At 39.9% G+C, this 27,143-nt stretch overlaps 3 protein-coding genes across 8 annotated transcripts; 1 reads left to right on the top strand and 2 right to left on the bottom strand.

The window, feature by feature from the left end:
* LOC8074853 (histone-lysine N-methyltransferase ATXR7) lies at window positions 1,150-19,043 on the top strand. Of its 6 annotated transcripts, XR_002455546.1 has the most exons (18): window positions 1,150-1,481; window positions 1,983-2,140; window positions 2,245-2,695; window positions 2,787-2,909; window positions 3,507-3,797; window positions 3,898-4,248; window positions 4,364-4,660; window positions 4,748-5,018; window positions 5,114-5,749; window positions 5,826-6,244; window positions 6,332-6,454; window positions 6,539-6,619; window positions 7,002-7,055; window positions 7,133-7,284; window positions 13,911-13,949; window positions 15,294-16,030; window positions 16,111-16,186; window positions 16,605-17,225. XR_002455546.1 is itself a non-coding variant. In XM_021466027.1 (16 exons), the coding sequence occupies exons 2-15, from the start codon at window positions 2,001-2,003 to the stop codon at window positions 13,930-13,932; spliced, it is 3,411 nt and encodes a 1,136-aa protein (XP_021321702.1). In that variant the 5' UTR covers window positions 1,150-1,481; window positions 1,983-2,000; the 3' UTR covers window positions 13,933-13,949; window positions 15,294-17,225. The 6 variants fall into 6 exon arrangements, 1 of the variants encoding a protein (XP_021321702.1); XR_002455545.1 differs by having other exon boundaries at window positions 15,294-15,639; window positions 15,756-19,043; XR_002455543.1 differs by having other exon boundaries at window positions 16,111-17,225.
* On the bottom strand, window positions 8,429-13,291 carry LOC8074852. The gene is made up of 7 exons (XM_021466028.1): window positions 13,198-13,291; window positions 13,013-13,084; window positions 10,666-10,779; window positions 10,265-10,581; window positions 10,098-10,170; window positions 9,322-10,004; window positions 8,429-8,563 (listed from the first exon to the last, which is right to left on the bottom strand). Exons 3-7 carry the CDS (start codon window positions 10,772-10,774, stop codon window positions 8,549-8,551), a joined length of 1,197 nt encoding a protein of 398 aa, XP_021321703.1. The 5' UTR covers window positions 10,775-10,779; window positions 13,013-13,084; window positions 13,198-13,291; the 3' UTR covers window positions 8,429-8,548.
* Window positions 22,104-24,223, bottom strand: LOC8074851 (probable WRKY transcription factor 54). The gene is made up of 3 exons (XM_002441754.2): window positions 23,783-24,223; window positions 23,548-23,661; window positions 22,104-22,861 (listed from the first exon to the last, which is right to left on the bottom strand). The coding sequence occupies exons 1-3, from the start codon at window positions 24,076-24,078 to the stop codon at window positions 22,246-22,248; spliced, it is 1,026 nt and encodes a 341-aa protein (XP_002441799.1). The 5' UTR covers window positions 24,079-24,223; the 3' UTR covers window positions 22,104-22,245.

Raw genomic sequence — 27,143 nt, 5'->3', positions numbered from 1 at the left:
AAACTCCAGCAATGACATGTTCAACTTGCCGCCGTCACACGTGGCCTACAAACAACTGCTCAGTCTCAACCAAATTCTTGAAGAAACAAATCTGTACAGGTTGTAGAAACAAATCTGGTATAGGTCAATGATCTTTGGACCTTCAACAATGGATCTGGTAATTTTAGCTCTGCTATGGCTTACAAAAAACTCATCGGTCATCAACAAATCCACCCAGCTTACAAGTGGCTCTGGAAATCCTTCTGTCAACCAAAGCAAAAAGTGTTTTGTTGGCTACTCTTTAAAGACAGGCTGAGCACTAGAAACTTGCTTAGAAGAAAACACATGCAACTGGAATCCTATGAATGTGAGGTCTGTTCTCTAAGAGTTGAAGAAACCGTTGAGCACCTATTTTGGAAATGCCCCTTTGCACAACAATATTAGGGCCTTTTGAACATGCACACGGTCCACAATGCAACCTCTCTTGAGAATGTTACAGCACTCAAGATCCAGCTAAACTCCCAATTCTTCATGGTGGCCATTGTGTTAATGCTGTGACGATCTGGAAAGCGAGAAATGAACTCATCTTCAATAATAACCAAATTGACATTCAAGACTGTAAGGATCGATTCTTCCGGGAACTCTAGTCTCTCTAAGAGTGAAAGAGAATCTCTTAGGATTGTTTGATCAATGGTTACTAAGCCTGCTGTAAATTATTGCCTTCTCTTTATGTTTATGTTTTTTTATTTCCTAAGCCTCTTTTGTAGTAAACCTTTGGTCTTTTTAATAAAACTTCTTCTGTAGGGCTCTCGGTCCCTCCAGTTTCCTCAAAAATCACTAAAAAAATATAATGTTATTAAAATTCTATAATAAATTTAGAAAAATACTGATACTTAGGGAGTGTTTGGAACTGCTCCGCTTCGTGTTTTTTTAGTTCCACTCTATGTTTTTTAGCCAAATAGTTTCAGCTCTACGCACTTAGTTCGAGAAAAAATAGTGGAGTTGTGAGAGCACCTAAAAACGTACTCCACAAACTCCAGTTTTTTGTGGAGCTACTCCATGGTGAAGTTTGTGGAGCAGAGTTTGTGGAGCAGTGCCAAACACCCTCTTAATTTTGAGTCTACCACTACCACTTATGCCCAGTGCTATAATTGAATTGGGTATAATCAGATGATCACTTTAGAAAAAAAAAAAGAAAGGATACCCGAGGCAGAAACAAAAATAGAAACCGTACAGGCTCGAGCGCTCGACCCTTGGCCCGCCGCCGGAGCTCGTCTCGCCCGCGGCCGATCCTCTCCATCCGCTCGCCGCGCCACAACCCGGAGAGGAGACAGCGCTCGATCGACCACCAGCTGGGGCCCAGCGTCCTCGCGAGTCGCGACCAGCTCCGGCGCGGCGTCCGCCCTCTGCAGCCCCGGTGTCCCCGGCGACCGCCGCCGCTGTCCTACTCCTACCTCGCCACTCGCCACATTGGCCGGCGACGAGCACCACCAGGACACCAGGTATTCCCTCCCCCTGGTCCTCCCTTCCTGCTGCGCGAAGCCGTGCGCCCGAACCCTAACATACCATTCCTAATCGGATCTGAATCTAATTACAGGTGTATATGCATGTATTATTATGACTACTAGCTTCGATTGCTTTGCAAAAATTATTGGGTGTACATGTGTACACCCATGTCCTTTACTGGGTCCACCCCTGGTGCAAATTCACCGGCTCCCGCTCCGCCACTGTCTATATATGCCACAACCCCCAATTCCTGATTTCTATACTATGCATTTGCTTGGCCCTCGGCGTGCAAATTCACTGGCAACTAATGTATATACACAGTGTCAAAATAAAAGCACAAATTTGTCGCATGTGTTATACATCAAGGCGCGCTAATGCACATAACAGCAGACCAGACATCAACACATAAGGCCACCATGATTTTCCTAATAATAAGCTGAATGATTTGGTTGATACATATCTGACACTTGTGCATGTGCCGTTATTCTTGTGATCAGGGCCTGGATGCTGAACCAATGGTGTCGGGCATCGGCTGCTCTTACCCTGTTACTGGAAGGAAGCGCGTAAAGTTGTTGGCAACCGAGTTGTCGGATAGTGAACCCCTTGTCTGTTGCGTGCCAATATGTCACGATTCACTGGGGGACTTGCTTGACCGGTATAAAGCTTCCTTGCCAATCCCGTGTCTTCAGCCCTTTTATCCTTCCTTCTATTTCTATTAAAAAGCTAGAGTTTTTAATGCTTTCCTGCATGATTTATCAGGTGCTCTGAACGGCATCACGTGGCTTCTGGTAGTGGTGACCCAACAGAGAACACTGGTGTGTTTCCTGCAATGCAGGAATATGCCTGTTCCACTGTTAACAATGGTGTGGTTTATCCACAATCTGCGATGGGCTATTCATCTGGTCAAATTGGGGCACAGGGCGCATACATGCAACATCAACATTTTGAAGGTTGCATGTATATGAGCGGGAATGGGCAGATGTGCGGACCTTACCCACCTGAACAACTGTATGAGGGGCTGTCCACTGGTTTCTTGCCTCAAAGCCTCGCTGTCTATGCTGTTTTTGGTGGGAAAACAGCCGATCCTGTGCAGTTGATCTTTCTGAAACAATTCCTTTCACAATGGAATGTCGGTGCCATGGCTTCCACACCAAATGCTTCGACGGAGACAGCGAAAGTGGCTTCCCATGCTAAAATGGTTTTTCCAGATGTATGGCTTGCTCTTCTGTCTATATTTGTTCGTGTCATCCTTAGTCTGCCTGCCTTCCTGACTGCTTTGGTTCCTGCTTCCTCCCTGTTAGTCTCTTTCAAGCGAAGAATCATGCTGGATGTTTGAGGATTCAGAAGGTTGCCGACAAGGGCCACATTCTCTTGCTGAACTTTCCTATTGGCATCACAATAGCTATATCCAAGATCTTTCAATGGTATGGAAATTAGATATGAAAATTATCATCTTCTGGATCACACTAATGCTTTGTGTAAGCAAAAAAAAGTGTGTATACATGTGTAAATTATGACATTCTTGATTGCTTCTATGTAATGCAGCACTTTCCTTTTCCTATGATTTGGTCACATCTGTCAGTGGCTCAAGAATATTAGGCTATTGGATATCCTAATGTGTAACAGTTGGAGGAGTTTCTCTCTTTCGTTGAAAAAAACTTTTAAAATTTGGTTCATTTGTTGCCATGAGTTCCCTTGGCTCTTTATGTTAGATTAGCATACCATAGTACTATATTATTATTTTCATTCTTTGCAAGTACAGACTATCTGGTAACTCAGCCAGGTTGAATAAAAGATTTACATGATGGATGAGAAAATCCAAGATAAGATTCTGTTGAAATTCATGGAAGTCTTCCCTGACTTTTGTTCCTGATTTAAGATAATCGATAGACTTGATGTGCATCTAGATCCTTCACTCTCATACTACACATTTCCTTGTATCTCATGTGCCAACTTATGAAATAAGTTTTAATTTCTCAACATACTTTACATTCTGAATTATTCTGATAATTTTACTTCAGATTTACCATGTTCATGGCAAATTTGGCCCATTCACACTTGTATCACTAATGGGTATGTGGAGTGGGGAACACACAGAGCGTTCGGAAGCTACAGACAACGATTCTGCATCATTCAATGGCTTAGTGGGGGACATAGTTGATGATGTTAGCCATCAGCTGCATGCAGGGATTATGAAATCAGCTCGCAGGGTTTTAATTGATGAAATATTCAGCTCTATACTTCCAGATTTAATTGTTTCCAAGAAGACTGAGAAGCAACTGGCTGCAAAACTGAAGAACCAGGTTACTAAGGTTTGTTTTATTTATGAGGGGTTTGTCTAAGGAGGGAGCTGCGTCTTAGTTTTCCTTTTCAGCCTTCAATAACCTGCCCTTGTTGTGCTGTTGTTTGCAGCCTGACAGTGTGAGCAACAAGAAGGATTCCACAGTTAAGGTCAAAGTTAACACATCATGTACTGTTCCAAAAAAAGGCAACTCCTGTTATACAGCCGCAGTGGATTGTTCGGCGGCAATTCAATTTACAGCAGTGCATGGTAAATTTGCTGGTATACTATCAGCAGTTCAGCAAACAGTTTATTGTGAATCCATGAAGAATGTATGGGACGAAATACTGTCTAAACGTGTTATGGACTACTGTGATGTATGGTTACAGAGAAATTGTTTATTGAATCTGCCCTCTACAAGTATTTCCGTCACCCCTGATGATAAAATAAAAGCCCAAGACAGTGATGAATTGTCACCAAAGGTGTTTTCACTGGGGCTGAATGTGTTTCTTTCTTGATAAGACTGGTTTAGTGTTTTATAAACCTTTGGTTATTATTTCACAGCTGATATGTTGTGGTACTTTAATGGTTCTGCAGGATTTAGATGCTACTGAATGTGACATGGACTTTCCACCTGGATTTGGACCATGTTGGAAATCTCCTGAGAGCTCCCTCTCTCCATCCTTATTAGAAGTTAATGGAAGTGCTAAAACAGATGGGAAGTCTGAATCAGGCACCACTTTATTTTCTGGCCCCTTAGCAGTAGTCCAGAGGATGCTGGCAAATGACCTATATATCTCATCGAAGCAGTCTTTATTTCATTATTTTGAGGAGGTTATTGCAGAGGAGATAACAAATTGTTTATGCTTTGGACTCGAAAGCAGTATTGATCAGGTGAGCTGATAATGAAAAGGAATTTATCCTGATTACTGCTAATATCCCTGAATTCTCACAATTTGTTTCGGTAAATGTGTATCACAGGAACAAATTGGTACCCCTATTCATGCACCAGAATCACCCGTGTCAGCCGAAACGTCTATGCACGAAACACTCAATCCTATTGAGATGACTGGAGGCGATGAACTGAATATTGTTGAAATGGCTATGTCTACAAGAACCACTCCAATTGAAATGGCTGTAGATGAAGAGCTGAATACTGTTGAAGCTACAAGAACCAGTCTAACTGAACCAACTTCAGCTGAAACATCAACTGCTGCTGAAATGGCAACAGATAAAATGCCTACTTCTCATGGTAAATGAGCAGCATCCTTCTGTTTTATGTTCTTCCCTTCTTACCTGTGTTGTGCTTGATTGCATTTTTCTTATTCCTTTATAATGTGTGTGCAGTGGAAGAGCACCTATCCATGTCGTATGCAAGGATATTTGAAAAGATGGATATATGTAAGACAGCGGAATTGGATGAGAAATTTGATGAAGTGCCTCCTGGAATGGAGACTGGCTTAGTCCCTGTACCACTTATGGACAAAAACATATATCAACCTTCAAAATCCATGAACTCTATTCCTTTGATTTCTAGATATATAACCTTGGCTCTCTGCCGGCAAAAACTACATGAGAATGTTGTGAGAGAGTGGACATCTCTCTTCTCTGATACGATTAGCAAGTGCTTGGGCTCATGGTACACCAGGAGAAATGCTGTACCTAAAAGTGCAGATGGATCATCAAAACCCAAAGAGAAAACATACTACAGGAAGAGGAAATTTGAGAAAACGTGTCAAGCAAAATCATCAAAAAAACCAGTGGAAATCTCAATGGATGAGCAGCTTTCAAAACCTCTCTGTCAGCTTGTTGACCGCAAGATTTATGTGAAAAATATCCAGGAATCAAACAAAGCTTTGACATCAAAGAAAGTTTCATTTGTGGACAAGCCCTCCAAAAAAGGAGCCAAACCTGTGGCTAATGATGCTCATGATTTGAATATCCAGCAAGATCTGACACTCCTTTCTAGTGAGGTGCCAAAAAGTAAGTCTTTTGATCTGTTTCTTCTCCTTCTGATACATAGGTTTGGATATATTTGTGATGTGCCTTTCCTTTCCAGGAGCCAGGTCATCTCATCCAACTAAGAAGCACATGGTTGCTAACAGGACACCTACGGTGAACGATAATGTGGCGAATAATAGTATGCTCACGAAACATGTCAAGAAAAAAAAGGGCAGGGACATTTCCAGTGAGACCAGTCAGAAGGTAAAACCAATGATCTCATGCCCAGAATCAGATGGTTGTGCTAGAGCTTCTATTAATGGATGGGAGTGGCGCAATTGGGCGCGGAATGCTACTCCATCAGAAAGGGCTCGTGTGAGAGGGTACCGTGTTCGGACTATTCTTTCTGCCTCAAATAATAATGTTTGGAAAAATTCTCAAGCAAAGGTTTCATCTGCAAGAACCAATCGGGTTAAACTGCGAAATCTGTTAGCAGCCGCTGAAGGTGCTGAGCTGCTGAAAATTACCCAAATGAAGGTAAAACAAAACTATATATTCTGATTCTGAAGTTTCTGTTTCTAAGATGTTCTGATGATTCTCATTTATGCCTTTCTTGATGTGTAGGCAAGGAAAAAGCGCTTGCGTTTTCAGAGGAGCAAGATCCATGAATGGGGTCTGGTCGCACTTGAGTTGATCGAAGCAGAAGACTTTGTTATAGAATATGTTGGTCAACTGATTCACCGGCGGGTAATCATGCATTATTCAATCAACCATTGTTTCACTGGTATGCTTGCTTTGATTAATATGTTAAGAATGATTTGTACCCTATAGGTGTCTGACATACGCGAGTCTCAATATGAGAAGAGTGGGATTGGAAGCAGTTACCTCTTCCGCTTGGATGATGATTTTGTGGTGGGTGATGCAGATCATTCCTCACTTAATGCAGTTTTGCTTTGGTATCTTCATTTTTTTTCTTTGATTACGAGAATAAGAAACTCATGTATTATTTCAAGGGGTACAAAATAAACAAAATATGTGAAAATGGTTAGCTAGAGCATTAAGGAAATGTTTTAGTTTGTTGGGAGCTTGCTATTATTATTTTTGAACAAAAAACCTCTGGGGCACTTCTTGACAGAGGGCCTGCTTCTTTGGATGCTTGGTAGTGGTAATTGTACTGCTATAGTGCTATGTAATCTCAAGCTGCAACCAAAAAGAAAAGGCTGTCAGTGTTTTTTTATTCCACCTTGTGTTTTTTGTTTTAGTGTTCATTGCCCAAGTATCTTACTTTATGCAGGTTGATGCCACTAAGCGTGGTGGGTTAGCAAGGTTCATAAATCATTCTTGTGAGGTAAGTGTTCAAGAAAAAAATATTCAATTGCGATGCTTGTAGAATGCTAAGTAGTTATTTCCTATTTTCCATGCCAGCCAAATTGCTACACAAAGGTGATCACTGTCGATGGCCAGAAGAAGATTTTCATTTATGCAAAGAGGCGTATATATGCTGGTGAGGAAATTACATATAATTACAAGTTTCCATTGGAGGAAGAAAAGATACCGTGCCATTGTGGTTCTCGGAGGTAAATCTGCTAATCACTATACAGGAAGGCCGAAGGCTTTTTTTTTTTTGTCAATTGAGATCTATTTCATGAAGATAATGTGTTTCAAATGATGTTACGGGTATTAGATTTGGCCGCCCTTGTAGTCTTATTGATGTTATTGGTACTACTTGTATGTCTACATAATAAAAAAATTTGGAGCCAACATAAAATGATTTCCTTATCAAACTGTTGATAATGCGAGATTAGACTACCTGTAGATGCCAATTTTTGTTTACCACTGCACTATGGAAAGCATGCAATTCGGTTGCCTTTATCTGTGCTTCATCCCATTTTGCACAGCAGTATGCAAACACCTAAGGCTTCGTTTGGCTGTCCATGAATATTATACAAGTGTGTATAGTTCCACCCGTGTATTGGATGAATCCACACCATCCACCCAATACACGCGCGATTTGACAACCACGTGTGAGCTCGCGGGAGGCCAAGTGGTTCTCAGCTGCTCCACTGGCCAGAGCCTTGGCACATCATCACGGCATGCATGGTGGATTATCAAATATGAACTGAACTATAAATACAACATATGCATGTGAGAAATAAAAAAATAAAAAAAATTCAAACTTAAGCTTATTGAGTTCAAACACTACTAGAAAAATAAAATACTTAACAAAAGAGTTGAGTAAAAATCGGTATATAAAAGATCGAGAAAAATAAATAAAAATAATAAAAGAAAGAAAATATCAGAAAAGAAAATCCAACATATATGTCCATCTGTAATTCTAAAAACCTTGCTTTGAAATTGAAAAAAAAAACAAAAACACGAACACAATTTCACATAGAAAATAGAGAAATTAACATGCATACACATGACTGAACATAATCATTGAACTAAAACAATACACACACTTGAGTAAATGGCAGTACATACATGACCTTAAATGACACATTGGGTCATCTCATAAACTATGTTGCGTTCAAACAATATTCCAGAAACTATGCATGAATAAATTAAAACATTTCAAGTAACTGAAACTAGAGCTCTGCAAGGTCTCAGCTAGTTCTCTCATGACAAATCAACATTAATCTCTTTGATTCTTGATATCAACACTCTAACATGTCTAACTCCAATAGCTAAGATTGCTACAGAGGTATAATTTGAAGTCTATTATCTATGAATAATTCCAAGTACCAGCATATCTCCAAGAAAAAGACAACCAAGTATTTAACAATAAGATAAATTTGGAGACAACTCCAGCACCAGCATATATCTCTCTGCTTGAACTTTTTACCCCTGCATCACCTGAAACAAATGAGAAGTTATTAGCAAACTGAAGGACATGTCAAATGTGTGGTAGATTAGCAAACAAAAGCATATTTGTTTTGCAGTACATGTGTACAACACTCAGAAACCTATCATCAGTAAGTTGCCAACCTAATCAACAAGTAGGCAAGGCACTAGGCAGTACAAACCAAACAGTAGAAAATTAATTTGGTTATTTACTTGTTCTAATATGACAGGTTCTTACATTTTGGGTACGAGCTTATTACGGAGCTAACAATAGGAAATGAATCCTTCAAATATCTGTGAAGGATTGCTTGACTAAAATATTCACTATTAGGTGACAAAACACAAAAAGATGCAAGGCTGCTACTCTGGAATAACTGAACTGCACTGAAACTGAAAAACTCTGAACTTTTCTACTTTTTTTTGTTTGGAGTGGCCAGTAAAAATTATTCATACTTGATTACGAGGGCTGTGGAGTGGCAGCTAAACCATTTGGAGGCACTGGAAAAAAAGAGGATGGATAAGCATCTCAAATATCATCACTGCACATCTGTACTAGGTATCCAGACATATCTCAAATATCATCACTACACATTTACATTCATGAAAAGGGTTGAAACTATGGCCCCCATCCTAGAAATGTAAGTTAAATTGAAGAGCTATAAATTCTTATTTTTTAGAATTGTACTTAACAAGTAAAACTGAAGAACATGACCTAGAATAGATAAGAGGTTGCATTGAATAAAGGAAGAGGATGGGAAGAGGATCAGTACCTCCCTCCTTAACCACTTGAGACGTGTAGAAGGTTTTGCAGACATGAAAATATATCTGTTTTGTGCATCCTTGAAAACACCATAGGCCAAAACTTTTTCATCATCTGAGAGCTCCTCCATGCTGTCCACAATAGAAATGCACATTGGGATTGAGAACTCTTCACTTGCATTAGTTCTTGCCTTTTCCTTTTTGGCCATCTCATCTTCAGCTTGCTTTTCTTTCATCTCTATAAACCTCCCCATCATTTCAACCACCTGCCCATCTTGTCGACGCCTTTGTGCTGCCTTTTTTGTCTTGTCACTTGTAGCATTGTCCTTGTTTCTTGTACTTGCACCTCTTTTTCCCATTCTTGACCTTGCAGTGGCATCACGTGCAACTGGTTGTTCCAATATCCTCAAGTCTTCATCATCAGTTTCAACATCATGTGCAAAAGAGTCAAAATGGAGACTCTCATCTTCTTCTCCCATATTATGTTGGGTGACAGTAGCTTGAGATGGCTGTGTGACAGGAACTTGGAAAGGCTGAGTAATAGGAGCTTGATAAGGCTGTGTGACAGTAGCTTGATAAGTCTGTGTGGGAGCAACTTGGGAAGGCTGTGTGATAGGAACTTGGAAGGGCTGTGTGACATTAACTTGGGAAGGAGCAATGGACGTGAAGTTTAGGGTTCCCTCAGCAATTTGTCCTACACGAGCAAGTGAAATCAAGTAATATTAGGAGAACTGAACAAAACATACTTGACTGGTAGGAATATAAAGATACAACAATGGTAACATACCGTCATATAGCTCCCCTAAAGCCTCAAACAATGGGAAAGATTTATTTTGGAACTTCTTGGCATTGCGATGAGACTATTTAACGAATACAAGAATGAAAAGTAATTAGCAAATGATGAGACTATTTAACAAGAATGAACAACAGAAAGAGACAAGAAAGAAATCTTACAGTAATGATGTTGTTCCAAACAGCTTGATCTGCTACAATCATGCATAGCTTATCATCCCATGACGCACCACTTTGCTTCCTTGCTTCTTTCAGAAGTCTGTATTCCCTCTTTAGCTCCCTCTCTTTGTCTTGGATTTGAGTCTTTGTAAAGTTGACATAGGGGAACTTCTCATAGAACAATTTGACAATCCTATTCCATGCATCTGGGGACCACCCATTCTGGCCCCTATAATGGTCATTATTGTGATCATGTAATAGTTCTACCAAACCCTTTTCAAGTCCCGCATTCCAATGAGCTCTTGGACGATCAGGTACAGCTGGAATAGAGAAGCACAGATAAGCTACAAATAATAGCATGTTTTTAATGTACCAACCTTCTAGACTTGAGAAAAAGCCCATACCTTTTGGTGATGGCTTTTTCTTTTGAACTCGTGAAGTCTTTGGAGACGGATTTCTTTGGGCAGCTGCAACTTGGAACAAATTGAGCCTTGGGGACCCTCTTCCAAACATTGTTGCTGCAAATACAAAAATCTAGTATCAAACTTCAGCATACAAAAGTCTGCAAATAAACATGGTTGCCACAGATACAAGAATCTGACTAGGCTTAGAAGACAGAAAATACATAAGCAAAATATTTCATGAGATACCAATGATACTCACATTTATTAGGATGAGTTATGACTGTAGTCATTCCACATATTTTGGGCTATCATATCTCTAACTGCGTTTCCATCATCTACTTGACTGCTAAGGGACGTTACATCATCACTGTAGTGATTGTCACCTTCAGGGAGATCAACAAAATGTTCTGGAGATATGTTGCTTTCTTGGTGATCAAACCAACTCTCATCCCCATTAAGCATCCGTATAAGATTGTGGAACACCACTGCTGCAACTGGTATCTTTACTTGGTTTTCAATAGGATGATGTGTTCCAACTTTTAAGATAGGGAAGCGTTTTTTAAGAACACCAATTGCTCTCTCTATGTGATTCCGCAATATGGCATGCCTATGATTGAACAACTCCTTATAATTTCTTGGACGTTGCTGGCCACGCCCAAATTCCTTCAAATGGTATCGAACACCACGATACGGCGCAATGAAGGATGGTGTGTTAGCATATCCACCGTCAACAAGATAATATTTGCCATGAGGCACATTGAATCCTCCAAGCATGGCTGAACTAAGAACCCTAGCATCAGTTGCAGACCCCTCCCAACCAGATGATATAAAGAAAAAGTTGAGATCAAGATCACATACTAACATCACATTTTGACTTAAGGTATTCTTTCTATTCCTATATGGGGCCTGTAGGTCTTGAGAAATGGTAATAGGAACGTGTGTTCCATCAATAAATCCCAAGCAATTCTGAAAGTAAGGAAAGAACCTTTGATCTGTGCTAATCTTCCAATGAGTTTCAGTTCCACTAGGGGACTTCACAAATCTATAGGTCAGAGATGGGATTACATTGAAAACATCCTTAATATGCCGGTGAATCGTTTCTCCACTATGATGGAATTCATGTTGTAGATCTTCATAGCTTGCATTGTGAGAGATCATGTAAAGAAAATGTCCAAGTTTCTCCTCTACCGTAATACCTCTCGTGTCACGTAGGAGATGTTCTGTTCGGAGATATGTCGCTATTGCTCTAAATATGTTAGGCTCCATGCGGAACGCAACAAGGCAATTTTTCTCATGTCCCTCTAAAATATTTCTAATCTTTTCTTCACCATACTGACTTGAAGTATGCCTTACTCTTTTCTGTATCCCTCCATTACTAGTTAAAAGATATAAGGCAGGCAACCAAAACATCATAATCTCCTCATCCTCCTCTTCCCTCCTCTTCCTAATTAGCAAATCCATTATCTTCTAACTAGAAGGAAAACTGAACCTAAGATGGCTGCAGCTAGCAAAAAAAAAGTTTCAGCAAATAACTTGGTAATGTGTCGATATATTTTGAGCATAGAAATATATTCCCATAGATATATTTTGAACATAAAAATATAGGAGACTGATATATCAGTCGTATCATCAATATATCAGCAACTAACTAGAGATTATCTATAATCTACACAGATCATGATACAAGCATTGCATACTTGTATAGAGAGCCAGAGCATGCAGTCAAATAAATTAGTAAAACGACTTACAGACAGACAGACACCAGCAGAGCTCGATCATGGACTTCACTCTTAATTTTACTCTTCATGCAATGATTCATCAGTTATTAATTTACTAATTACTATAGCTAGTTTATTGCCCCTATAACCATCATTAGCGATAACAGTGGTAATGGACTAAAGATAAGGCTGCACTAGTCAGCTTCCAGGAAATAGCCAAACTCAACTTGTCTCTATGCACATAAGAATGACGCAAGCTGTACTATTGTTCTCACTTAAACAATGACTTCCTAAAAGATCTGATAAAGGCATGCTTGGCAATGCTCTACACAAATTTCAGAGGTAGTGTGCAGTTTGTGATTCAGGGGCATCGGTTTGATTATTATTTTAAAAGAAGCCTGAGGTTTGTTTCCAATTTTATAAAACTATTTTTTTCCTGTAAAGTATTATACTCTCCAAATATAAATTCTTTTGATCAAAGATAAGGAACAAGTTGGGTCGTGCTCACTATATGTTCTATATCTGAGTGAAGACCGACAACCAAGAACTGGCATCTTGTAGGTGCTCGATAGCAAATTGCTGAAGGCTAAAGGCAGGAACACAAAATAAGAGGAGCTCTAAAAATTTACCGATGGTTTGACGCCCGAATGCAGCAGAGAAGTGTCCACCAAGATGCTACTCTGCCAGATCTGACTCTCGATCTGAAGGAAAAGAAGAAAGGTGAAATCGAAACCCTAATACTAAAACGAGGTGAAGCAGAACCCTACAGAATATGGGAGACGGGGAGAAAGAGTAAGAAAGATGTTCACCGGACCGGATGCGGCGGCGGCGGTGACGAGTTAACGACGACGACGTCGAACATACGACAGCGGTGACGAGGGTTGGCGCGGTGCGGAGGACGAGGGGCACGACACCGCGAGGAGGCGGTCGGTGGTGGTGCACCGGCGAGGAGGAGGCCGTGGTCGGAGGGGCACCGGCGGCGTGGAGGAGGTCGCACACGAGAGAGACGACGCGACGCGATGCGAGCTCGGTGTTTTCTTTTCCACGGCTCGGGTGGGGATTTTTCTGGCACATGTGGTTTGATGTGTATTGACCCCTCATCCACGGCAATACTCGAGCAGCCAAATGCAGATTTGCACCGAACGTGGGAGCTCACCCCAGCGTGGGATTCGGCCCATGATACACGTGGTTTGAGGCCCGATCCACGCCAATACTCAAGCTTCCAAACGAGGCCTAAAGTAATTATTTTCATGTCCTGAAGTAATTAAATTATAGATATCAAGCTCTAGAAAGATTGAAATAATAATTTAAATAGTGCATATATGAAGGTAAACATTCAGATGTTACTATCTTCTGCATCCACGTGAAATACTTCTTTCCCCTAAGTGACTTGTCTTCCTCATAGTCATGGTTTTGCTGAGGAATGACCTGTTGCGTTTCTATTTAATTAATGTAGCAGTTGAGTACTACCATTGATATTACTTCTGGTTTACTCTACCTTGTCCTAACTATCTACTGCTTGTTTAGGTGCCGTGGGTCAATGAACTAAGAAGGCCATCTTTTGAGGTAATTGCAGCACTTATGATTCTTGGCTGTGTAGAATTCATTAATCAGGTTTCATATAGTTTTTTTGCAGTGTGAAGTTCATATATTAGTTTTATATCATTCTTTGTCGTGCTCAGATATTCTTATCACGAGTTAAATTTTGAATGCTGGATTTTAGTTTCTAATACTTTATTGAATTCTATGGAACAAAAGACCATGAGAATTTGCAATAAGATATATCTACAGCTATATTAACCTTTCCAAAATATTTAACACAATGTATTCCTATGGTCATTAGAAGCCATTTCTTACAAAGGGGGCATCCTCAGTATTCTTTTCGAACAAGCAACATGGGACAACTGACTTCGTATTGGAATCATTTAAACATTATTTGAAAATCCTTCAATCCGAAAGGGCCCCAAGGCTCAGCCAAATTTCAGTTGGTATATATTCGTTGCTAAATGTTGAATTAGAGATGGAGCATTTAACTTGTCAAACTGCATCCGATTTGTCTTGTGGTTACTGATAATTTATTTTTCAGGGATTATAAACTAGAATTGGTATATATGCATGATTGGGTTATTAAACTGCATTATATTGAACTTTTGGCGTAGAGTCCCTGGCGCCTGATCCCCTGTACTCCATGGTACAGTTTTTACTATTATACACAGAAAGCCATCTGCGTTTTTATCTCTATGTTTGTGTTGATGCCTATCCATCACCCCAATATACCTTTAATGGCTGATGATATTGATGTGATTAATGATCAGACCACTCATTCCACATTTGTTTATTCTTAACATATAGATGCACATCATCTTACTGCTTAGCCTCCTTCTTCCTTTTCCATGTCTAAATGGGTTGATACCAGTGCTAAATATTTCTAAAAATCATCTGGGATTGTAATTATGATTCATGCCAGAGCATTTATGGTACCTATATAATTCCCAAGACATGTCAGTCACCTGGGAATCTCATCCTGTGTAGTTCACTGTACAGGCTTTCATAGTTGCACCCTCTCTTGGTATTTCTGGACTTAGGATTCCAATTGATATAAACAGTTAATTTTTCAGACTTCCAAGAATTTAATGTCCTCCCAGATATTCTGTAGAAATATAAATTGACCATTAGCAGTAAATTTCGATAGGGGGGCAGAGTGATTCTTGGTGAAATTGTTATAATGTAAGTTGAGATCTAATATCTTGGCTAGTGAAAACAACTCCTACTTCCCATTTTATTGACAAATCATCTGATAGGAATAACGATCATCTCTACTCTGTTTTCACTACATAAAACATGCAACAGCTTGCACTGTGTACTTGAAAAAGACTTGGTGGTGATTCGGGTGTTCTGTTTACTTTGCAGGATTTACATCAATATCAAAGTGTGGAGTGCATGAACATGCTGGACAGCAAGAACAAACTGCGCATTATACTTATTTAAGCTATTGTCCTGACTAATTTCAAGTTATCCCAAGGATGGTGCAAGAGGAGGCCCAATACAGTATGATGCCCTGCTCTGCCTCGTGGAGGTGGCTGGCATGGATATCAGTTGACGATGGGCTGAGCTAGTAAAGGGTTGTTTTCTGACAAGGTCAATACTATTGTTTTTTGACATACCTGGGTAGAGTCGCAAACTCTTGTACAGGCGCAGGCTTTACTTATTACATTGTTTGGATTGAGGATATAGTTCACATGGTGGATATGAAATGGTTAGATTGGTTTAAATTCTCTACCTCGTCCTTTAAGTATTTATATTTATTTAGTTATTAAAAGATGAAACACACGAACCACTAGTTCTTGTAATACTTCCGCTGCTTTTGTGAAGGATGTTATGAGCACCAAACTGAACTGAATGGATGCCCTACTCCTGTTGATCTGACTTGAATGGACGGCATGGATGGCAGTGTGGGCTGGATGACCATTTGCTGCAATAGTACATCCTGGAAACAAATCAACTATTTTCCACCCGGGTCTACACGTTTTGCAGCAATCTGGAGTAGCTTTTGGTTTTAGCCACTTCATCCATTCCAGTGGCGTGAAAAATATTTATTTACTGCACCCTTCATTTGGCGTGTCACTTTATGCAAATCCTACTCTATGGTAGTGCACTGGGGGTGCAAGTTATCTTTCTGTAAAGCGGTGCAAGTGTTTATTCATGGACCTACTGTTCTTGCATGCAGGTACCAAATCTGCATAGGCTTGTCGATTCATCCATGAGGTATGCATGTAGGCGTCCACGAATTTTCCAAATGTGTGGTATGTGTTCATCTCTTTATTGGTTGCCTATATGCTTTCTTCGTGCATTTTGGTGCATTTTGATCAAGCACTAGAACCGATAGCTCACATTCACTACGGTCACAACTCACAAATGCTTATGTTTTTGTACAAGATCCAGCCGAAGTATTAAAAGTTTTATTTTATTTGGAAACAAAAAAAACATGTGTAGATTTGTCTTGAAAAGAAACATAGCAATATCATAAATCTATAAGGTTTTAATGTTTTATAATAAAAATCACATGTACTGAAAACATATATGGTCTCATAAAGCCACTGGATTTTGTAACATTCTAGTACAATAGAAATACAAAGCAGTGGTCAAAACATCCACCGGAGAACATGTCATGTCAAGTATTTTTAATCGCATGCCTCCTGATTCACACTGTTTTGTGTTTAGCCAGAGGATTAGGTTTGGCAGCTCGGATGCATGCGTGCAAATGGATTACGCGACTAGCTACCCACCGTAAGTTTTGGCTGCCTACGTAATATGGACAAGGATTAACCCAAAAAAATTGCATGGGTTGTGATGGAGGCATCTGCTTCTTGAAATTTTGACTGCCAACCGAAAGAGTGACCAAGCCTTAAAAGTGACAAGGTTGGTTTTAGCAAAACTAAACAAGGTTTTGCACAGGCAAAGGCCGAAAACAAGCAATCATGTGCAATCCAAGAATGAGGTCCTGCGTTTCTCTATAATATTCGTGGCAATTGAAAGAGAGCCAAGTTAAGCGGAGATGGATAGGTGCACCACGTATTTTGCTCCCTGCAATGATTAGTTACATCACTGCTTTAAGCTCTTCACCACGTAATTGAAAGAGAGCAAAGTTAAAGCGTGATGTTTATTAGTAGTTCTAATTTCGGCCGGAAGGCAGGATGTGGTCATTTAGATGAAATTTGAGTTTGGCTTTTGGGCCTAGATGTGGACCTGAAATTACGAATTTCTTCCTGGGCCTGCCTCTTGGTCATTACTCATTGGAAAGAAGAAAAAGAATAAAAATTCCTTACATGCCATTAGCATAAACCTAAATCCCTTATCTGCAACCTAAAAAACACAATTCTCATATATGTAATTGGTGTTAGACTGTAATCCTCTCGTATCAAGGTAATTGTCTGAGTAAGTATATCAACATGCATATGTCAATATTGCTCCTACTAGTCCCCAAATCGCAAAGGTAGGCAATAATGAGCAAATGGGTGGCTCGGTGATAAAGGTGTCGGTAGAGATGAATCTTCGATTGAGGAGCACGTGCCGTGTGCTGCTAGGCTGTAGTGTGTGGGAGTTGCTCAGTGTGTGGGCGATGTGGTTGCTAGCTGCTATTGCTGGATGTGCTGATTGGCTGTTATCGTGTCATTTTTTGGTTGTGGAGGGTAAGCCCTGTTGACACTCCTCACATGTATCCTTCCAAAGTTCCAAGGATGTGTTGTCAAAAAAAAAGTTCCAAGGTTGCATAAGTACAATATAATCTGCATCATGTGCTCGGTTCGGGGCATAAGTGGGGAGCAACTAAATTTGTGTTCAAGTGAGAGGGTGGGCAAATTGATCTTTTTGATGCCTATTAGCTAAGACTAACAGAATATGATCAGCAATGACGTGAAAGAGATTAAAATTTATAGATAGTGCTACTAGTGGGATTTGAGTTTTTTTTTAGCCAATGACATGTAGCAAGATTTCCATAGAAAGTTGTTTCAAAAAAAAATCCATAGAAAGTGAGCTTAGTTTCACATGAAGTTAAGTTGTCGAGTACTCCATCCAGTCAAAAGTACCCCATGTTTTGGATGTGTAATTTAACCATTATTTTATTTCATTATTTATTTCAGCATATTTCTAAATCTAGTAAGTATAAGATTATAAAAGTATCTTTGAATGTAGAGATCTATATATCCTAAAAGTTATTGGTAGTCAAGTTTTTTCACGAGTTTGACCAGATCTTGTACAAAATAGACCAGCTGAAGTACTTAATTTTATTTTTTTAAAAAAATATATGATATTTATGACAAGATGGTTAATTTTTTTAACCAATTAGCTTGTTATATATACTCCATTCTAATTAGCTTTGTTCCAAATTATAAGTAGTTTTAGATTTGTCCTAGGTCAAATTTCTCTAGTTTTGAGTAAGTTTATGGAAAAATATATTAGAATCTGAAATATAAGAAAGTTCACTATTAAACTATATTTCATGGTGTATCTGATGATTTTTTATTTTATGCTGTAGAAATCTATGAATTTTTCCATAAATTTGGTCAAAGCTAGACAAGTTTTATTTTGGACAAAGCTATAACATACATTTTGAAACAAAGAAAGTACAAAAAAATGGAGGGAATACTTAGTACTTTTGTATTGCCTGCATCATTTAACAAAAATATAATGACAAAGAACTCGCGAGGGGGAGTAGTGCGCCATTTAGTTTTTACTTTTGAATAGGTGACTTGTTTGCTCTCTAGTAAAATTATCTCAAGGAGATCGATCTTCAGTTCATTTTAGTCATGCTCACTCGATGGTATTACCTCTGTTCTAAATCATAGTTTTTTTTTCATATATAATTTTTATTATGTATATAGACAATGTATAACTAGGCGTAGAACTTTGTTGTACATCTTGAAAAAACTAAACACAGACCTATAATTTAAGTTCGGAGGGAGTAGACTGCTTTTGCTTGATTGGAAGAGCGTAGGTGAGCGTGAAGTCACTTTTACTGGAGTCACTTTATTGAGTATTTTGGTTTATTGGATTTGAAGCTTATTTGAACAGGGGACCTTGATAGTTCCAAAAGGGTTTGTACCTTTTTCTTCCTCTTTATTTTCTTTATATTATTACTACTAATACGACTTTTTTCTTTTAGTTAGGTCCTTGATGTTTATTGTGTAGGTTAAAATCTGATTGTAGAAGTGAAGTATGTAAGACTAATTCTCTTTTAATCGTCGAATAAGAGTGTACAGTACATTTGTTGTAAATAATGTAATAATATATATGAGAGCCAGACAATGCATCAGCTTGTATATATCAAAGTCGTCATCTTCAAAACAGCAGCTCCAGCTCCATATAAGATTTCAAGTCGAATATACGATAGAGCTGTTTAAACAAACATATGCATTTAAGAAGAAAGAATGAAATTGCTAAGCCCAGTACCTTTTTCTTTCTCTATTTATTTATTTTTTAATTTTGTGAAGTTCAGTGCTTGGCGAGGAAGGATCTTACTGTACGTTTTGCGGTCACTACCAACGTGGATTGGAAATTTGCCATTTTGTAAGCAATTCTAACAATTTGCTAAAAGTAATTGGCATTCTAGGATTTTTGCCAAAACAAAAAAACAGCCTCTAACAAGTTGGCAAAACTATTTAGCAATTTTGTGAGTTTTGCAAAATTTTCCCTTCACTTGGTAAATATGCTAAGTCCTCCATCGCTTGGCATCACATGTATCCTAATTTGCCAACTAGTTTTGCCAACTTGTTGGAGGCTGAATTTTATGATTTTGACAAAAATCCTAAGATGTAAGTTCTTTTGCCAAGTCCAAATAGCAAACTGTTGGAGAAGATTTTTTTTTTTCACTTGACATTTGGTTTTAAGACTTGGCAAAATTATAGATTTGCCAAGTGAGTTTTAGCAAACTGTTGGAGTTGCTAATAAATAGAACAAAATTGGCATATATTGTAATAAATAGCAATAAAAAAGGTGTGGCTATATGTAACGACAACACGTTACACGTGGCGATCAACTCCGACCCTGTGTATGGGCTGGGTCAGAACTTAAAGGCAAGATTACTAGAGTATTGTCTACTGGGCTGGATCCGGGCTAACCGACAGAATCGTTGGGTCGTCGGCTGCGACGGAGAACGGCCCAGATCTCCATCCCCCATGCTCGATTAGTCGTTAATTAAGAATATGATTTGCACATAACTCTACATTTATTTGGCTTGTTAGAATAAAAATAAAATGGCTGCACTAGAATAATTTGGACTCTGCGGTTGCGGCCGCAGTCGCTGCTGCTGCAGTAAAAATTTGATGAGTGAAGAAAAAGAAATACTTACAGCGGCTACAGCTGCGGATTTTTTCCCCTCTCAGAAATTACCGTAGCCAAGCCGAACGACAGCCCCACACACCTACCTAATACGATTAGGAGGTGCAACAACATCTAATGCTTTTAGTAGAAGCGAACAGTGCAATCGTAACTGAATATAAACCATTTATTTAGTTTTCCACCCCAAAAATTTTTACCTATCCATCAAATTTTTAGACATATGCATAAAACATTAAATGTAAACAAAAAAAACTAATTGCACAGTTTAGTTGTAAATCGTGAAACCAATCTTTAAGCCTAAGGCCAGTCTCAATGCATGTTTCATGAGAGTGTCATGCACATTAAATAGGGTGCCACATAAGCAAAAAATGCTGACTTGGCAGGGTCATTAAATGAAGGAGTTTCATGAGATGAGAGAGGAGTTTCATCCCCATGAAACTCATATGGCCCGGTTACCTAGTTTATAGTCTTGGTAACTGTGTCATGAAACTATGCATTGAGACTGGCCTAATTAGTCTATGATTAGTCATAATTGCTACAGTAACCCACGTGCGCTAGTGAGGGATTAATTAGGTTGAATAAATTTATCTCGTAGTTTCCAGATGAGCTATGTAATTTGTTTTTTTATTATTATCCGAAAACTCATTCCGATATCCTTTCGACACATTTAATGTGACAACAATAATCTTAAAAAGTTTTTGGTTTTTGAAGTACAAAGCCCTCGTTTAGCTGGCACGTGGGTACGGAGTTCGCCTGCCGGCGGCGAGCTAGGGTGCTGCGGTGCTTGCCATGTCACTCTTCATCAGCCACGCAGCAGCAGAGTGGCGTCACGGAGGTGACGTCATAGGCAAGGGCAAACCGTGCAACTCGTGTGGGTGTCATCATCGGATTCAGATCGGTCGACATGGCCGGGCCCACCGAATTGAAAGTTGACGGGTACAGTGCGAATTATCCGCTGGGAGCAACGGACGGACACGAGAGCTCTTCCTGCTGGCCCAAGGACCCCGTTGCAATATCCTCTTACATCTTGTTTAGTTGGTAAAAAATTTTAGATTTAACTACTGTAATTTTTTTATTTATATTTAACAATTATTGTTTAATCATAAACTAACTAGGCTTAAAAGATTCGTCTCGCAAATTTTAGGCAAATTATATAATTAGTTATTTTTTTTATCTATATTTAATATTTTATGCATGCGTAAAATTCGATGTGACGGGAATCTAGTAGATAGAAGTGCTGTGATGGGATGGCATTTGTAAGAAGACAAATAAACAAGACTATGCCCTACAACATTTTCGAGTAGGAGAAACCTAAACCCTAGTACAACGTCAAAAACTATTTATAGCTACCTGTGCTATTATTGGCGGCTTGGACCACCTTGCTAGTTGTAAGTGTACGTTCTCTAGGAAATGCATGAGAGGAGCCATTTGTTTGAGCATCCATATCAAATTAGATCAAGTATTTATTACGAACTTGTAGATGAATATTTTTAAAAAAGCAGACCAAAATTAGAGAAATTCACTTAGCACAAAAACTATAAAAGTGACATATAATTAATTTGGAACAGATACAGTAACATTCACGCGCTAGATTATTACAATCTACTCTTTTGTTCCAAATTGTAAGTCGTTCTATCTTTTAATTTCTAGTTACATTGTTGTACATCTAGTTATACATTATGTCTATGTATCTACTAGAACAATTTGGAATGGAGGGGTAATAATAATCTATTTTCAGTTTTCCACCAACATGCAAATATGTGTCTACAAGCTGGACATTAACGAGGCCCCTCTTGGTGCCTCACAGACCTTGTAAAAGGCCTCTATACATAATAGTACGTACGTATAAGCTGGGCATCTATCAAATCGAGTAGACACTGTCACTGAGAGGGCCATATAGAAGACAATGCCTGGCCAGCCATTCAATTAAACAGAGCCTAGAACACGTACAGTACAGTCAAAACTGTTCACATCCATCTCAATACCAACCTAAGCTACAGAAACAAATTAATTAAAGCAGCAGAGCTTAGAAATGGCAGACAGCAGGCTCATTAACGAGCTGCAGCAAGAGCGGGTCAATAATGGTCCAACCAACCGCGGGAACGTGCACCGGCGACCGGATCGGTCCGTTCATGTCCTCCATCTCCAACAACGACGACGACGACGATGCATCCGCCGGTCCGGTGGCCCAGCCACCACCATGGACAGCGGCACCGAACAACCCGCCGCAGTCGTAGTAGTAGTCATCGTCGGCGTAATTATAATCGCTGCTGCTAGCGCCGCCGCTGGTGCTGCTCCAGCAGGTGATGTCGTCGCCGGAGATCGCCGGAGATTCAGTCCCCGTGGTGATGGTGATGGTGGAACAAGAGCCATGATCTGACATAGTTGGAACGACGATGCTGTCGGTGTAGGTTGTGGTGTTAGCAGTAGCAGCAGAATTAGAAGGGGCGACGACGGTGGTGGTGGTCTCGAGGATGACCGGCGCCTCCAGCGAGTCGTTGGCCGTGCAGGTGTGCTCCGACACGTACACCACCGTGTACTCCGGGGCGGCGGCGGCGCCGCCACCGTCGTCGTCGTTGCGCTGCACCGTCCGTTTGGCCGCGCAGCCTTGCTCGGCGCTCCGTGTACACCTGTAGTAACTTCTGCATGCATGAAGCGCCAAGTAACTCAGTGCACTGAAAGTTTTGCCTTTTTATACAAAAAAAAAAGGAGAAACTGTGTGAGAAGAATTTGGAGACAGTAACACTGTAACAGTGACCTTATAATTCCCTAAAAAATGAAAGTATGGAAAGCATATAAACTGTCTCGATCGATGGGTCGGTGGTACGCTTAATTGCATGCGACAAGGCACAACGTGTGTCACGACGGGCAGAGTCATACTATTTGGTTAGCTATCACTAGCATAGCACGTACTCTATAGCAGTGGATGAACGGACCCAAACTGATACTCTAGCAGCATCAGGCATCCAGCTAGTGTCACTGTCGATTGGTGGACAAAGTATTTCTTCGATTTATTTTGTATATAGGAAAGTGAAATGGCATCTTTTAGCAGAGGCAGCGCTATATATAGCTCTCATCTTTTCCCGTTCCATGCATCTCTCCTTTTCTGATTGGACAAGGCATTCTCGATCGAGATTATTCCCAAAATCGTTTTTTTTTTTACGAACAAGCTACTCGAGTACAAGGGAGGAAGAAATAGTAGTAGTACCGTTTAATTTATTGTTCATTGCATATGTAAGAAGAAGGTACTTACAGACTAACTAAATCACAGAAATAGGAGATGGACAGAAGATAGATAGAGTATTATATTATTACAACACTATACTACCTTGGGTACATGGCACCTTCGATCTGCTTCTGCCCGTACTTCCTCCATTGGTACCCATCGAAATCGGGCACTGATGTCACAAGAGACTTGCTCTTGCTCTGCTGCTTCTTCTTCCTGCAGCCAGCCAGCCAGCAGCAGCACGACATCGATCAGATCAGCCATGGATCATCGTGATCGAGATCGAGATCAGAGGAACTATTGGTTGCAAGCATATATATAGCATGGACTACCGCACCTTCTTTTGCAGGGAGGAGGAGAATAATGGCGAGGTTCTGTAGCTGCTGCTCTCTCCTCCTGATTCTGTTCGTCCTTCGCTTTACTGTCGTCGTCCCGGTCTCTCTTGCTCCCCTGCAGTCTGCGCCGCCGTCGTCCACCGCCGCCACTGCCCATGAGCGATCCGCCGCCGGCGGACTCCACCTTAACGGCCGCCGGAGCTGCTGGTGTCGCCGCAGCCGCCGGGGAAGGCAAGAACAGTAGCGCGCGGAGCTGCGCCAGGAGCTCCTCCTCCCTCCCTACTACTTGTAGCGCCATCGCCACCAGGAGCTCCTCTCTCCTCCGCCTCCGGCCGGCCACGAAGCTTTTTGGCTTTGGCTTTGGCTTGGCTACCCCTCTAGCTAGCTAGCTGCTAGTGTGAGGTCAATGGGCTCACTTGCTTGGCTTGACTGCTGCTGATGATATTTCTTCATTCTCAGCTCGCAGCTCACTTGCTTTGTTTATATAGACAGCAGCTTCCAGAAGGGAGAGAAGGCTATTAGGCTAGCTAGCTAGGGCAAGCGTGGACATCACACATGCATGAGCATGATGCCTTGTGGTCCCCACACGTACGCCCACGTGGCGTTTCTTGGCGGTATGGATTCTATACAAATCGGATGGGCCCCGCGGGCGATCTAACCCTGGGATTTATGTATGGTGGTGTGGTGGTACCATACACATACACATATATATATATATAATACAAGCAAGTGATGGATGGCCTATTCAGTTATGTACGTGTTGCACGAGGTCCGTGTACACAAGGTATTACGGATATATACTTCGATTTTTCAATATATAATTTCTCATCTCTTCTTTGCGACGACGACGTGCAACTAAAGAGAACAATGAACCAACACTATGCCAGAAGAACAGCACAAAGAAAACATCACGTCATGCCAAGATAGCACAAAGAAGACACACCACATCAGAGGCGGAACAACGTTTGTGATATGGTATTAGAGACAGGCGTAGGTGCAATAACGCGTCTATGACGTGTTAGCTCCAACCAAACACGTATCTAGGAAACACATATGCAAAGGTGTTAGGCTAGCCCAACCTCAAGTAACATGTCTGCATTTATTTTGCACATCATACATTACATGATGGTAGTCTCAGTGCCTCTCATGTTAGCTTGCAGAAGCGCGCGTTGCAGCAAAGGACTATCTCAATGCAGAAGCGCGCGTTGCAGCAAAGTTTTCTTTGCCCTTGAGGGCATGTGCTCTCACTCTCCTACCCATTGGATTCGCTTTGAGAAGTGTGCAAACACACATCTCAATGCGAATCTGCTTTGAGATGTGTGTTTGCACACTTCTTAATGCGAATCCAATGGGTGGGAGAGTGAGGGCATATGCCCTTAAGGGCAAAAAAAAAACCGCGTTCCGGATAGGGTAGCCTCTGGCACGCACAACAACCATCAGGGGCGACGAGAGGAAAATTAAGCAGCAAGATGAAAAAAGAAAGTTGCAAACTGATGAGACCAATAATAAAATGCTCCTGCTTAGCTTCTTGTTGCTTGCGCTGTGAGATTATTTGCCTTATCTCTTCCTTGTCTACATGGAATACTACTTTTGGTTGAGGCTAACAACACCATTCGCCTACGAATGAAAGGAATGAAAGGTAAGTTCTGATGTGTTGCTTACTAACCGCAAACTACGTACGACCTAATAGATACATGTGGCCATGTGCAATGACATATAAAACACTCGTACTATTGTACTAGATTAACATTAACTACCTAACAAATTTTCCATGCCAATTGGCGTAGGTACGTAAGTACGTTTGGAGAATTTTTTTCTAGACTAGAGAGAATAATGTCTCCCGGCCTGCTTTATTTAGTTCGTTGTGCAAGAAACCCTGTCCTACAAAAAGAAATATTTTGCAATTTATCCTACTCATACTAAATAAATCTATACTCCTACATATATATTTAGTAGACTTTTTTTCTTCTGTGAAGAGCAAGCTGGTGGTTCCGTCCTTTTTTTTAGTTTCTGCTGTAGTACGTACCTGTGTCAATATTGCATGGGCCAGGTCGCCACAAGACGCTGGACGCGCGCTTTATTTGACACACATGCACACGCGGTCCTGAATTAGGGCACATCGGTGACGTTAGCACCATGACGTAATATATATAAGCATTCTGTTCTTCGTCACACAATAATTCATGTCGCGATAGTCGTCGTCTGGATCGATCGGGTCGCTGGATATCCACATCCATGCCATCTACTATAGGCCATAGTTCCTTCCTTCAAGCGCAGGGATGATAGATGTTGCCACGTTGCAACATGCAAACAACAAAGTCCACGAGTTTTTTTTTTTTTTGAAAGTGTGAAAGACTGAAAGTCCACACACAGGTTACGTATCGATGATTAGTACGGTGATAAATGTTGTGATGTGTCCACGTCGTAGAGTGAGGATGTTCACATGGGAAATGTGTGTGAATATTTACTTATCGAGATGCCGCCGCTGCCTAAATATATATATGATAAAGACATTTCCTTTAGTTAGTTTCCATGTTCACAAACTTCACAACGCAGACGAATCATATATGTACTCCAGTCAGAAGAAAAGAATGCAATTATCTTTCTTCACAAAAAAAATCATATACTTAATTTGAATAAATTTATATGAAAAAATAAAAATATTTATGATAAAATAAGTAGCGTCAGATTAATTATGTAATATATTTTTTAGTAAACCGATGGATACCAAATTTACATTCTTTTGTGGATAGAGGTAGTACTCTCTTCGACGATCATTTTGGATTCATCATGACTATCCCCTCGTTCATCATGACCAAATGTATATATATAGTTCAGCCTTTTCTATTACTATCCCCTCGTTCAAAAACATATGCATTTATAATATTTTTATTCATATTTATGATAGAGATAAAGGGCATGTTTGGATTATCGATCGAGTCTAAAGTTTACTTGTCTGAAGTAGAGGTCTAAAATTTTAAACTAATATATTTACCTCACTCATGTGGTCTAATAAAGTTTGCGATGATGGCTAAACTTTAGACATCATTTTAAACCTTTTGTTCGGAGCCTAAAGAGCTAAAATAAAGTATACTAAAGTTTGGAGTTAAACTTTAGACCATGATATCCAAACATATATTGCCTACGAGAAAGGTAGAAATGAGTCAATCATGAAAATAATAATAATAATAATAATAATAATAATAATAATAATAATAATAATAATAATAATAATAATAATAATAATAATAATAATAATAATAATAATAATAATAATAATAATAATAATAATAATAATAATAATAATAATAATAATAATAATAATAATAATAATAATAATAATAATAATAATAATAATAATAA

This window comes from Sorghum bicolor, chromosome 8 (assembly GCF_000003195.3).
Source record: "Sorghum bicolor cultivar BTx623 chromosome 8, Sorghum_bicolor_NCBIv3, whole genome shotgun sequence".
Lineage (NCBI taxonomy): Eukaryota > Viridiplantae > Streptophyta > Magnoliopsida > Poales > Poaceae > Sorghum > Sorghum bicolor.
Note: the sequence above shows the minus strand (reverse complement) of the source record. Positions and strands in the feature narration are given on the sequence as shown.

What these genes read in the sequence shown, in the direction of transcription:
- LOC8074853 (XM_021466027.1), top strand. Translation starts at nt 2,001, where the DNA reads ATGGTGTCGGGCATCGGCTGCTCTTACCCTGTTACTGGAAGGAAGCGC. An exon ending in ATATCCAAGATCTTTCAATG is followed by an intron (nt 2,910 to 3,506) that starts GTATGGAAATTA and finishes ATTTTACTTCAG; the next exon opens with ATTTACCATGTTCATGGCAA. An exon ending in GTCAACTGATTCACCGGCGG is followed by an intron (nt 6,455 to 6,538) that starts GTAATCATGCAT and finishes TGTACCCTATAG; the next exon opens with GTGTCTGACATACGCGAGTC.
- LOC8074851 (XM_002441754.2), bottom strand. Translation starts at nt 24,078, where the DNA reads ATGGCGCTACAAGTAGTAGGGAGGGAGGAGGAGCTCCTGGCGCAGCTC. An exon ending in CCTCCTCCCTGCAAAAGAAG is followed by an intron (nt 23,662 to 23,782) that starts GTGCGGTAGTCC and finishes GGCTGGCTGCAG; the next exon opens with GAAGAAGAAGCAGCAGAGCA. An exon ending in GAAGGTGCCATGTACCCAAG is followed by an intron (nt 22,862 to 23,547) that starts GTAGTATAGTGT and finishes TCATGCATGCAG; the next exon opens with AAGTTACTACAGGTGTACAC.
- LOC8074852 (XM_021466028.1), bottom strand. Translation starts at nt 10,774, where the DNA reads ATGTTTGGAAGAGGGTCCCCAAGGCTCAATTTGTTCCAAGTTGCAGCT. An exon ending in GAAAAAGCCATCACCAAAAG is followed by an intron (nt 10,582 to 10,665) that starts GTATGGGCTTTT and finishes TCTCTATTCCAG; the next exon opens with CTGTACCTGATCGTCCAAGA. An exon ending in TTTGGAACAACATCATTACT is followed by an intron (nt 10,171 to 10,264) that starts GTAAGATTTCTT and finishes TTCGTTAAATAG; the next exon opens with TCTCATCGCAATGCCAAGAA.